This window comes from Pelophylax lessonae (genome assembly GCF_965119305.1).
Source record: "Pelophylax lessonae genome assembly, chromosome: 2".
NCBI lineage: Eukaryota > Metazoa > Chordata > Amphibia > Anura > Ranidae > Pelophylax > Pelophylax lessonae.
Genome location: NC_138769.1, coordinates 53,162,831 through 53,175,087, shown reverse-complemented (window position 1 = coordinate 53,175,087; position 12,257 = coordinate 53,162,831). Strand labels below are relative to the sequence as shown.

At 43.4% G+C, this 12,257-nt stretch overlaps 1 protein-coding gene across 1 annotated transcript in view; it reads left to right on the top strand.

Annotated features, from left to right (window-relative positions):
• DYRK1A (dual specificity tyrosine phosphorylation regulated kinase 1A) overlaps positions 1-12,257 on the top strand; it is a 169,735-nt gene that overhangs the window by 138,857 nt on the left and 18,621 nt on the right. The window contains exons 3-6 of the mRNA XM_082245197.1: positions 7,298-7,497; positions 8,399-8,491; positions 9,540-9,728; positions 11,349-11,496. Of these exons, the coding sequence (XP_082101323.1) occupies positions 7,298-7,497; positions 8,399-8,491; positions 9,540-9,728; positions 11,349-11,496 (630 nt within the window). The remainder of the gene's footprint in view (positions 1-7,297; positions 7,498-8,398; positions 8,492-9,539; positions 9,729-11,348; positions 11,497-12,257) is intronic.

Sequence of the window (12,257 nt, the reverse complement as noted above, 5' to 3'; positions counted from 1 at the left end):
AGGATGCGTAGAGTGCCCAGTGCATAGGATGCACAGAGTGCCCAGTGCATAGGGTGCACAGAGTGCCCGGTGCATAGGATGCGTAGAGTGCCCGGTGCATAGGATGCGTAGAGTGCCCGGTGCATAGGATGCGTAGAGTGCCCGGTGCATAGGATGCGTAGAGTGCCCAGTGCATAGGATGCACAGAGTGCCCAGTGCATAGGATGCACAGAGTGCCCAGTGCATAGGATGCACAGAGTGCCCAGTGCATAGGGTGCACAGAGTGCCCGGTGCATAGGATGCGTAGAGTGCCCGGTGCATAGGATGCGTAGAGTGCCCAGTGCATAGGATGCGTAGAGTGCCCAGTGCATAGGATGCACAGAGTGCCCAGTGCATAGGGTGCACAGAGTGCCCGGTGCATAGGATGCGTAGAGTGCCCGGTGCATAGGATGCGTAGAGTGCCCGGTGCATAGGATGCGTAGAGTGCCCGGTGCATAGGATGCGTAGAGTGCCCAGTGCATAGGATGCACAGAGTGCCCAGTGCATAGGGTGCACAGAGTGCCCGGTGCATAGGATGCGTAGAGTGCCCGGTGCATAGGATGCGTAGAGTTCCCGGTGCATAGGATGCGTAGAGTTCCCGGTGCATAGGATGCATAGAGTTCCCGGTGCATAGGATGCGTAGAGTGCCCGGTGCATAGGATGCGTAGAGTGCCCGGTGCATAGGATGCGTAGAGTGCCCGGTGCATAGGATGTACAGAGTGCCCAGTGCATAGGATGCAGAGAGTTCCCAGTTCCTCACTTGAAAAGCTGATACATGTGAATAAGAAACTTATTTTGATTTAATGTGGTGTTTTTTTTGTTTTTAATAGGTAAAGCATGTTCACTTTATAAATGTAAACTTAGCTTGGTGAATCTTCATGAACAATTTACTTTGCAAATATCCAATCATGTGCAAGGAAAAATTACAAAACATTTTTCCTCGCACATGATTGGGTGATTGAAATGAGCTCAGCTTTATCTTATTTTCTCATTGTGAAAAAGTTATTTTGCAAAATTAAACCAAAATGAATCCTCAATATTACGTCTGCTTCAACAGTGCAACGCCAACAGGGTCCCTCGCTGGTGCCAGCATTTTGTCCCCAGCTTCCTCTGGGAGTTGTCTTCGGCCATCTTTAATTGCCAGTGCGGGATGACGTCAGTCCCGTGCAGTAGCAATACACTGATACCAGTATTTATTTATTTTTTTGAATTAGCACGAGTACCGATTACTTTTTCTCAAGTACCCGCTGATACCAATTACCGATAACTATTTTTAGTAGGCCAGCAAACATTTAAATCAATCATTGCCCCCTCCGGTGGGTCTTTGTTCAGGTGCGAATTGTCAATGTATGACATTGGAAATGGCACCTGTGCCCGGCTGAAAATCGTAACAGACTCGTTTTGAAAACTCTCTGCGGCTGTATGTGAACTGGCTTTATGATATCGTTTTCAGTATTGGAGCATTTGCAGTATCGGCACCGGTATCAGTGCAACTCTACTGTGCAGTCATCCCGGCACACAGGCGCTGTGTTGGAATGTAAACTGAGCTGTACATGTTCAGTGAATGGCTGTGCAGGGGGGCGTGTCAGTACAAGTCTAATCAATGGAGGACAGGCAGGCTATTCTCCCAAAAACTGACCAAGCTGGAATGGATGTGCTCTTATGCCTAGTGTGGTCAGTTTGAAATATGAAAGCAGGGGGACTGGCCAGATCACCAAGTATTTCACACAAGGAAAGAAATACAAAGAGAAGAGCATACTGTTTCATACAAGTACGTGGTACAGCAGACACATACCTGCAATATGAAATGTTGGGGTACGTTCTTTCTGCATTCAGTAATAGATCATTGCACATATTTTGTGAATACAGGCAGTGTAGGTACCTGAAACTGTCTTGGGATCACCTTCTTTCATCCGTTGTACAGCAGGGCTTAGAAAGGGGAAGGGAGAAGTAGCACAAGGAGCCAATCTGGTGCGCTGCAGAGCAAGGGGCATGTTGATAGGAGAAGACAACAGAGTGACAGAGGAGTTCATCAGTGTGCTTCTTTTTTTCATTGTCTCATCACAGGCTGGGGGAGGGACAACACCTGTAAATTTTACTTAAAGGCCAGTTCACACCATAGAAATGCAGTCCAGATGCGTTCCGGATGCTTTTCTGCATGCACGTATTTGATGTGTTCCGGTGCATTTTTCTAAAAGCGGTTGTATCCTCAAAGGGAAAAAAAAACCCCTGCAGGACAGACATAATGAGCTAGTATGCATCACATACTAGCTCATTATGAAATACTTACCTTAGAACGAAGCCCCGACACGGTCGTCTGGAGAACGCTGAGGGCGCCGTCATGTTCCCTCAGCGTCGCTTCTGGGTTCGGCAGCTCCGGCGCTGTGAGTGTCCGGCGCTGCGATGACGCATGAGCGCAGGAGTTTCACTTCCCGGCAAGGCCCAGCAAGGAGCTCTGAAGGCCTTCCGGACCTTCAGAGCGCATGCACCGCTGATATCAGAGGCTGCATGCAGGTTGAATATCTCCTAAACTCTGTGCAGGTTTAGGAGATATTAATTGTACCTACGCCTTTATTATAGGCTTACCTGTAGGTAAAAGTCAAATAAAGGAGTATACTACTGCTTTAACCTTAAATAAAGACGTCTGTTCCAGTGCTTGTTTGGTGCGTTTTTGATGCATTTAACCGTGTTGCAGTACAGTCCAGTGCAGGAAAAATGCAGCATGTTCTACTTTTTTTACTGGAATTGACTGCACTTGTGTGAAATATGCCATTGAAAACCGTTTACTATACATGCGTTTTTGACGCAGAAAAAAAAAAACGCACTGGACTGCATGCGACAATTTTTACATTGTTACATTGGTCCAGCTTGGATCAGTGGAAGTGTATGGTGCCTTACCTGTGTGTTTTCCATAAAAGCTGGAAATAGAGTAGTCTCTGCTATTACAGTGATTGCCCGCTAGCTTCCCAGTCTTTGTGACGAGCAGCTGCTCTGATGCTTGCTGAACACGGGAAGATGTTTGCTCAGCACAGGGGCCATTCAGAGAACACGCTACATTTCTTCATTGAATGCAAAGTGTCCTCTGATTGGCCAATGCGATGCCTACTACAGTGATTTACACCTGCTATTGGGATCCCATAGGTTTGGTACAGCTTGGACCAATGTAAATATGTAAAAACTGCCAAACCTGCAATTCAGCTTTCATAGCAGCAGAGAAAAGTCAGGTCCCCTGCCCTGCCAGACAGGACTGGGGTGTGTGGAAGAGCTATGTTAATATCAGGACTGGGGTATCAGGACAACATCCCCCCGGGACAACATCCCCCCGGGACAACATCCCCCCGGGACAACATCCCCCCGGGACAACATCCCCCCGGATAATATCCCCCTGGGACAACATCCCCCCCGGATAATATCCCCCCGGGACAATATCCCCCCGGGACAACATCCCCCGGATAACATCCCCCCCGGATAATATCCCCCCGGGACAACATCCCCCCGGATAATATCCCCCCCCGGGACAACATCCCCCTGGATAATATCCCCCCCCCGGGACAACATCCCCCCGGATAATATCCCCCCGGGACAACACCCCCCCCCCGGATAATATCCCCCCGGGACAACATCCCCCCCGGATAATATCCCCCCCGGGACAACATCCCCCCCCGGATAATATCACCCCCGGAACAACATCCCCCCCCGGATAATATCCCCCCGGGACAACATCCCCCCGGGACAACATCCCCCCCGGATAATATCCCCCCGGGACAACATCCCCCCGGATAATATCCCCCCGGGACAACAACATCCCCCCGGATAATATCCCCCCCGGACAACACCCCCCAGGCAATATCCCCTGGGACATAGGGTTAGAGGGGGGATATTGTCTAGGGGGGGATGTTGTCCGGGGGGATATTGTCCTAGAATCCAGGACTGGATAGAAAGAAATACAACTCCTTTCACGGGTAAAACCGTTCTATATATATCTGTGTCATTTGTGTATTTAGCCTTTTATATTGAGTATTGAAAGTAGTTGTGACTGTTTACAAATGGTGACAATGTCAGAACTGTCTGCAGTCCCCTCTTGGAGATGGTTAACGGGTAGAATGCAGCAACCGGCAGTTCTCAGTCACTCTTCATACCAATGGCGAAAAGACTTTATAGATTGCAGGAGCCAGTAAACCTAGCTGGAAATCACAATATAATCTCTAGTTTAGTATTGGTTGAATGTGATGGATTCATTCTTCACCCCCCAATTTTTGTAATGTTTGGATTGGGGCCTGTTGCATATAGCAGTCTACATATATAGTATAGTATACATATAGCTGCACCACCAATAGACAACTTCACATCAGTTATGTACTCTGCACATGTTTTAGCAACTTTAGTGCCAGTTCACACTGGTGGAATGCGGGAATCCTGTGAATCCACTACGGGTTCCCGCATCGCACCCGACTCGCAGGCAGTTCACACTGCCATATGGGAACTGCTGGGAATGTCAATACAAAGTTAATGACCCCCCCCCAGCTTAATTTGCATATCGCAGTGCGAACTGTCAATTCGGACATGAATGGGATCGCATAGGTGTGAACAGCCATGCGATCCGATTCTGGTGCGGACCAAAAAAGGGTCCTGCACAACTCTGGTCCGAATGCAATGCGAATTCAGCCATACAATCTGTATGGCTGAATTTGCATCGCGCAGACATTGCATGTGATTTTGGAAAGCGGTGCGAATCGCATGCAATGTCTGACATCGCTATAATGTGAACTGGCACTTACTGTTGATTTGATCTGCTTCTGTTCCAAAGATACCGAGACAGGCCACTCCACAAACTTCCCTACACTTTCTGCTGGGTCAGAGGGTTTGTCTGCTATAAAATCCTTTAATCAGTACGAGACATTGATTGGCTTCTCCGCTCTGTGGTAGTTGGTGACCATTGACCATAGAACGTAAGCCTATCACTCGAGCATCAATGAGATCCGAAGGGGTGCTATACAGAATGCCTTCAGAAATTTGTTGCTTTGAATGTAGGTGTTTTTATGTTTTCATGGTGCATTATTATTTTAAAAGATTTATCATAACATGGCTTTTTGGGAAGATATTTTACAATCAGATTTGTCGAACATGCTGAAAAACATTTTCAAGCAATGCTTACAGATTTTGTTTGTTCCCAAGCAGTCATTCCCACCTGTACTCTATTTGCTTTAGCTACTTATGACACTTTTATTTTGATCTGTTGGCTGATAATTCTGTTTATAGTCTTTTTTTCCTATTACGTTTTAAATTATGCAATTGTTTCAAAATAAAAAGAGTAAGTTCCCATAGACTTATGAGACCTAATTTCAGATGTGCTCCTATAGAAAATGTGTACATTTTTAGCAGTAGTCTGCATTCTATGTCATAGTTCTAGTTTGTTGTTGTTTTGAACTCTAAATAAGCTATTTGAGTCAGAAACTGCTGCTCCACATTAAATCTATTGGATGTCTTACACTGCCATCTAGTGTCCTTTTAGCAAACTGCAGTCACATCAGTTATACAAGCAGAGTAATAGATCTTACACAATACAGTTTTTTTTTTTTTTTTTTTCTTTTAAATCAATATAAGATTACTGGTATATTAACAATACAGTGATTATGATCAGTTCAACTTTTAATCTTTATTAGATGTCTGAGGTACACTGTAAAACTTGGAGAATATATGCTTGTTTATTATTGATGATTTAGGTTTTCGTTTTCTATCTTAGTAACCAGTGCGAGTAAAAACTGGACTATTAGGAGGTAAACACTGGCTGATGAGGTGATCTATCCAGTATTTAGTGTACAGATCAGTACAGGATTACACTCGCATCCGGTTTCCTTAGCTGGCTGTGGTTTAAAGGCATCATTTTCACACTGTCTTCTATCTTGTCAGTCATGCAGTATACAGTACTGTACAGTGTTTACATTTAACCTGTCATATACAACTTGAGGCAACATTTTCTATGTTTCTGTTCGAATTTTGATTGTATGTTAAATTAACATATTGGAGTAATGGCGTTTGGCAGGTCCTTTCATTCACATTTAAGGCATAAGTAGCGGTAAAAACTGTGCCCATAGAAATCAGCTACAGCAGTAACCATTATTTCTCATAAATGTATTTGGTTGGTTTGTACAATATTTGAATTGCATGCAAGTTTTCCCCATCACAACTATGACATGAGTAACACCCCCTCTGTATACAGTTGTTCTTCCAAGGGACGTGTGCAGTTTTAATTGTGTGCACTGCTAACATTGTACAGACAAGAAATGTGTGTATGCTGTATGTGTGCGTATATATTTTAGTGAGTGAGAACCAGTCGTAGTTGGGCTTTTGAAGCAATCTGAACATTCAGTCATCTGCTGTAGTTGTGGCATACACTTCGTTTTTCTTATTTATCTGAGCCTGGCAAAAAAACTTGGACGGTCAGAGATCTACCGCAACCAGTCTAGCCAACTACATTGTACTTTTGGAAGGCAGGAAATCTTGGACTGCATGTGACCTTTGACCTTGTGTTTGCTAGACAGCTTGTTGCTCTGTTGGGTTCAAAATGACACATGCCTTTGTTTAAAAAAAATAAAATAAATAAATCTGCTTGTACATTTACATAGTTATTAAATATCAAGAATTGTATCAAAGGAAACTATGCTGCCATCAGTTGGTGTACATTTTGAGTGATTTTTCTTAAAAGAAAATAAATTGCTCTGACTGAGTATTTACTTTATCGATCTGCCGATCCCCGCTGAGCAGGCAAGTGACAGCTCTGTCTCCGCTCTGTGTGCGGAGACAGAGCAGTCAAATCTCCGCTGTCCTCTATGGGGGAATCTGATGAGAACGGACCGCCTGTCCATTCTCATCCTATCCCATCCAATCCGCTGGACAGATGGAAAATAGGGTTTCCATCCGTCCGGATTGCACGGACAGGATCGGATGCGGATAGCAGCGGGTGTCAGCGGAGATGTCTCCGCTGCCCCATAGGGATGCATGGAGGATCCGATCAGGTCCGCCTAAAAAAAATGACAGGTGGATCTGATCGGATCGATCGTGTGAAAGGACCCTAACACAATATGTTCACTTGCTGAAAATTAATCCAAAGTTTTACTTTATTTTAGAGATTACAGAACAGTGGTTTGCTGGACTCGAGGTGAAACAGAAAACATATATATATAATATAATAATATAACTTTTTGCTCAGCTTAGTTATTAACTGTCAGTGCTGTTATAACAGCATCATATTTGAATTATCTTTGTTTTCTCTCTACAGGAGGAGAGACTTCAACATGCAAACCGTCATCTGTTCGGCTTGCACCCTCCTTTTCATTCCATGCTGCCGGCCTACAGATGGCTGGGCAAATGCCGCACTCTCATCAGCAGTACAGTGACCGGCGTCAGCAGAACCTAAATGACCAACAAGTACCTGCCTTACCTTACAATGACCAGATTCAGCAACCGTTGCCTAACCAGGTGAGATATCTGTGCCCTGATGAGAAGGAATTTCCTTTGCAATGGTGGATCATTCTCATCTTTCTCAGTTGTGGCTGTATATGATTCAGATAATATGCTCCTATCATTTCATATGCAGGATTTCTCCCATGTTATTTTTAAAGTGATGCTCCACAGAATGTGAAGAATATCCTGGTGCAATCTGGTGTGCTCTGTGTTTATTACCCCTCAATGACACCTGACGTGGCCCAAAGCTTTTATGTGCTGCTCAGTGTACATTCTCAAGAAAATTGTACACAGGTAGAAAGTTTCCTTTATTGGGGGGATATCTATAATAAAAAGCCTGGCTATTCCCAAATGTTCATTTTTTCTATGTAAAGTTCCGCTTTAACGTGGTAAAGCTTATAGAAGATTGTAGTGATTTGGGTTTAGATGCACTTTTGGTTAAGAAACAAACATTAAGGTCCTGTTCACATATGGGGGCCCGCCCGATTCTTCCAGCGATTCCAGATCACACTGCAATAGTGGCAAAATGCACCAAGGGTGTTAAGGTGCCATTCACTTTTAATGACACCTAAACATGGTGCGGTTTGGCTGTTCCAAACCGCATCATGCGGCGAAGCTTGTTGCCCAAAAGAAGCCCCTGCTCCTTTTTTGGGTTTCAAGCTTCGCGTGATGCAATTTGCCACGTTTGCAGCGTGATTTGGGATCTTGGGAAGAATCACAGCAATTCTGCCCGAGATCTTAATACACCAAATGTGAACAGGACCTACAATGTTTGATGTTTTTAAAGTATTGGGAAGGTTTATTTAATTTCTATGGGTAAAGTTTTATCCTAAGATCTTACATCAGTGTCCTTTCAATAAGTCCAGTGTAATGTAAGTGTTTTTACATTTAATAAATCTCCTTTATCTTTTTGCAGCGGCGGATGCCCCAAACTTTTCGTGATCCGACTACAGCACCTTTAAGGAAACTGTCAGTTGACTTGATCAAAACATACAAGCATATTAATGAGGTGAGGAACTCATTCGCAGTACTGCATAGCTTGTGTAGGAAATGCAGTGTTCTTTTTTCTGTCTTTTACAGGAGAGATTTCCATGTATCTCATTCATTCCTCCCTAAATAGCCAGGGTTTGTTTGCAAGTTTTTGAGAGTCCTACCTGATAAGAGATTTCTTTAAAATCTTCCACAGGCTGTCCTCTAAGGCCTGCCATACAAGGTTCAAATTCCTGCTGAACTGGCCGAGATTTGAACAGTTAAGAGGCAGGCTGAATGTAATAAGCTGATCGATCAATCAGCTTGGGTACAACCAGCCTGCCGGATTCCCTTGCAATTATCGCTAGCGGCTGCTATAGCCACCAGCAATATTCACTGTCTTCTCCAAGTGAATTTGGCTTCCCTCGCTCGTGGTTGCAGTAAAGATATTTGCACTGTGTATGGCCTGCCTATGTTGTCAGAAGGTGCACCACATTTATTCACTGTAGGTTGTGGATCATCAGAGGGAGGAGTTTGCCATGGGTGTCAGGTTTGTCAGCCAGGGATTTTCTAGAAATGTCTGCACACACAGTGTCGTGTTGGAGTCCCCCTCAAGATGAGCATTAAGTTGATGGCCTGTAGTTGGCTATGGGTCATGTCTTTGCTGGTGGCTCTCACAAACCTTTACAGCCAGGCTTCAGCGTCTTCATCCTGTTCTGCAGGATTAGCGGAGTGAGAGACACTGCTTCAGTATCCATCTTGTCTGTTCATAGCTGCTTGCTTATCTGTGCCTTTATTGGTCACCACGGGCCACAAGGGAGGTATTGTCAAGTCAGTAGGGTCAGACTGCTCTGTGGAGGCTGTATGTGCAACTGGACAATGAGCGGCTCTGTGAAAAAGTACAGGCAAGAACTCCCAGAGTCTCCTCCTCCTCATCCAGTTTAATCCTGCCCATGCCCCTAGATTGCCATATATCTATATAGTGAACTGACTTGCCTAGCAATCCGGTTTAGAAAAAGTAGGACGGTATATTGCTTAGTATGGTATTGTCAACAGTAACTCTGATTTTTATGTCATTTCTCTGTCAGGTCTACTATGCAAAAAAGAAGCGGCGGCATCAGCAAGGACAAGGGGATGATTCCAGTCACAAAAAGGAGAGAAAGGTATACAATGATGGCTACGATGACGACAACTACGACTACATCGTAAAGAATGGCGAGAAGTGGATGGATCGCTATGAAATAGATTCCTTAATTGGGAAAGGTTCCTTTGGTCAGGTAACTGCCATTTTAGGATGTTTTGTTTATTCTTTGCCCTAAAAAGAGATTTCTAAAAAAACTCACACACTTCTTTCAGAAAATAATAGGTTTTATTAAAATTTAATAAAATTTATATGCAGGGCATAGTCACTAATTTTAAAGCATCATTTGGAACCAAGTTTGTGTGCTTAATGTAAGTGAGCAATGAATAGGTATTTCACTACTGGTAACCAGTGTTGCATGAGTTTACTGTGCTGATTCCACTCACTTTGGTGCTTTTTGTTTTTGAGCGTAGACCTCTATGAGCAATTTACCTAGCAGAGGGAGACAAAGACAGACCGGGACTGGACCCTGTGGTCGCTGCAGTTTACAGCTGCAGAATGGGACAGAAAGGCTATTTGACACCTAATATTCTGTTGAGTTTTTTTTTTTTTAGAAATTCTGTCTTTGTCCCCCAATAGTTGTCATACTAATGTAAAACATTTTAATTTCTCCATGAAGTAGAGATTCTCCTCCAGTATACTGCTGATTGCCTTTGTGCAGCATTTGAAACTCGCCGCAAATTTCCCAGCATCAGTGGCTACTTGTGTTATTTATATTACCTAATTGGGATCATAATAGGCCTCGTTTACACTTGCTTTCCTCTGATGACTTGCTTGTGTGTTCAGATTGTTCGTGCATTCAGATCGCTTTCTTATTGGCTGTCAGGAGGGCTCTTACAGTTGCTAAAATATTGCATCAGTGTAAGAATTTCCTCTGATGGAACAGTTGAGGGAAAACAGGAAATGCTGAAAACACGGTGAGAAGTCCCTTCCTAGTTGTCACTGGATGGTGTCCACTTGCATCCTGCACAACAAGTGGTAAGGCATTTTTTTTTACCCTAATGCAGGGAATGCATTAACCCCTAGATGCCGAGTGCATGCAAATATGCATCCGGACCTTGGCACTGAGCGGCCACATATTTGCGTGCACTAGTGCCAACAGCACAGTGACCGTCTGCTCACGAAAAGCTTACGATCGCCCCTCGCGAACGGGAGTTTTCCGATCATGTGACCACCGTGACAGCCAATCAAGGCAGTCACATGGTCACTAGCCCCAGCCTGCCAACCGGAATTCCAAACCCCTTAAAGGGCTAGCTCCCGCCCTTTAATGGGTTTGGTAACATGTTTAAGGGGTAACAGATGTTTTAACTTTAGAACCATTTTATATGTTTACATATATGTATTATTTTTTGGTAGTCATTATGACTAATGTATCATTTTTAATTACTTTTAAGAATAACGAGCAGGTCCCTCTGATTCCCACTGTTGTAAATTGTATTGTAATTGTACTGTCTGCCCTTATGTTGTAAAGCACTGAGTAAACTGTTGGCGCTATATAAATACTTTATAAAAATAGGATTGAGACAAAATACAAATCTGATGAAACAGTGTCCTCTTCAGGCTGAATGTTATAAATTACATTTTTTCCTTTTATAGTTAAGCATGAAGACAGATACCTGTATCATTTACACATTTGTTTTTGTCTACAGTTTAAAATTCTCAGATAATTCCTAAATTCCTAGTATGCTTTGCTCTCTAAAATGTACTTGTCACCTTAATGGCAGGTTTTATATTGTGTGTGCATTTTTTTTTTTAGGTTGTAAAGGCATATGATCGCGTGGAGCAGGAGTGGGTGGCAATTAAAATCATAAAGAACAAGAAAGCTTTCTTAAATCAAGCCCAGATTGAAGTACGACTTCTAGAGCTGATGAACAAACATGACACAGAGATGAAGTACTATATCGGTAAGGCTGCTCTATTAAAAAAAAAAATTTGGTTTTTCCCAACTTCTTAGGACAGCTTGGTTTGTTTGAAATACAGAAACCATGTATGGGCTATAGAACCTATTTCTCTTTCGTTCATTGACAGACACAGCGCTCCATATATCATAACTAGTGGGTTATATTGTGAAATGTATAAAGGGTGCGCTGATATGTGAAAAATATGCTACCAGAAAAATTGAATAAATGATGTGTAGTAGTAAATAGGTGCGCTAAAACCAAATTGTATTAACATATGAGTGATATTCAAATAAAGTGAATCTCATGCATAAATCATAAAGTCCAACAGTCCAAAGTGAAAAAATCTTTCAATCTGTGATAATATGATGCAAAATCAAGGTGCAGGAAAACCAAGTATTAAATTGATAGCAGTGAAATCCCTCCACCTGGTGGATTTCCTCCTTACCGGGCGAACGAAAAGTGAGTGCAATAAATAATATCCAAAGAACACTCTTCTTGTGACAACAACCAAAACACTGTGCTCTTCACCACCGGTGCAAAAACCACATTGGCCTCTTACCAGAAATATATAATAAGTGGGCTCTGGAACCACTTACGTAAAAGGTAATCTGCTCCCTTCCCCTTCAAACCGGGCGTGTAGCGGCTTTCAAAGGTATATCCTCACATGAAGCACTAGGATTATCCTCCACGGTAGAGACCAGAGTCAGCTGTAGATCTTGGTAGTGAGACAAAATGTGTGTCTGTGATGCTTGTTCATTAATAGT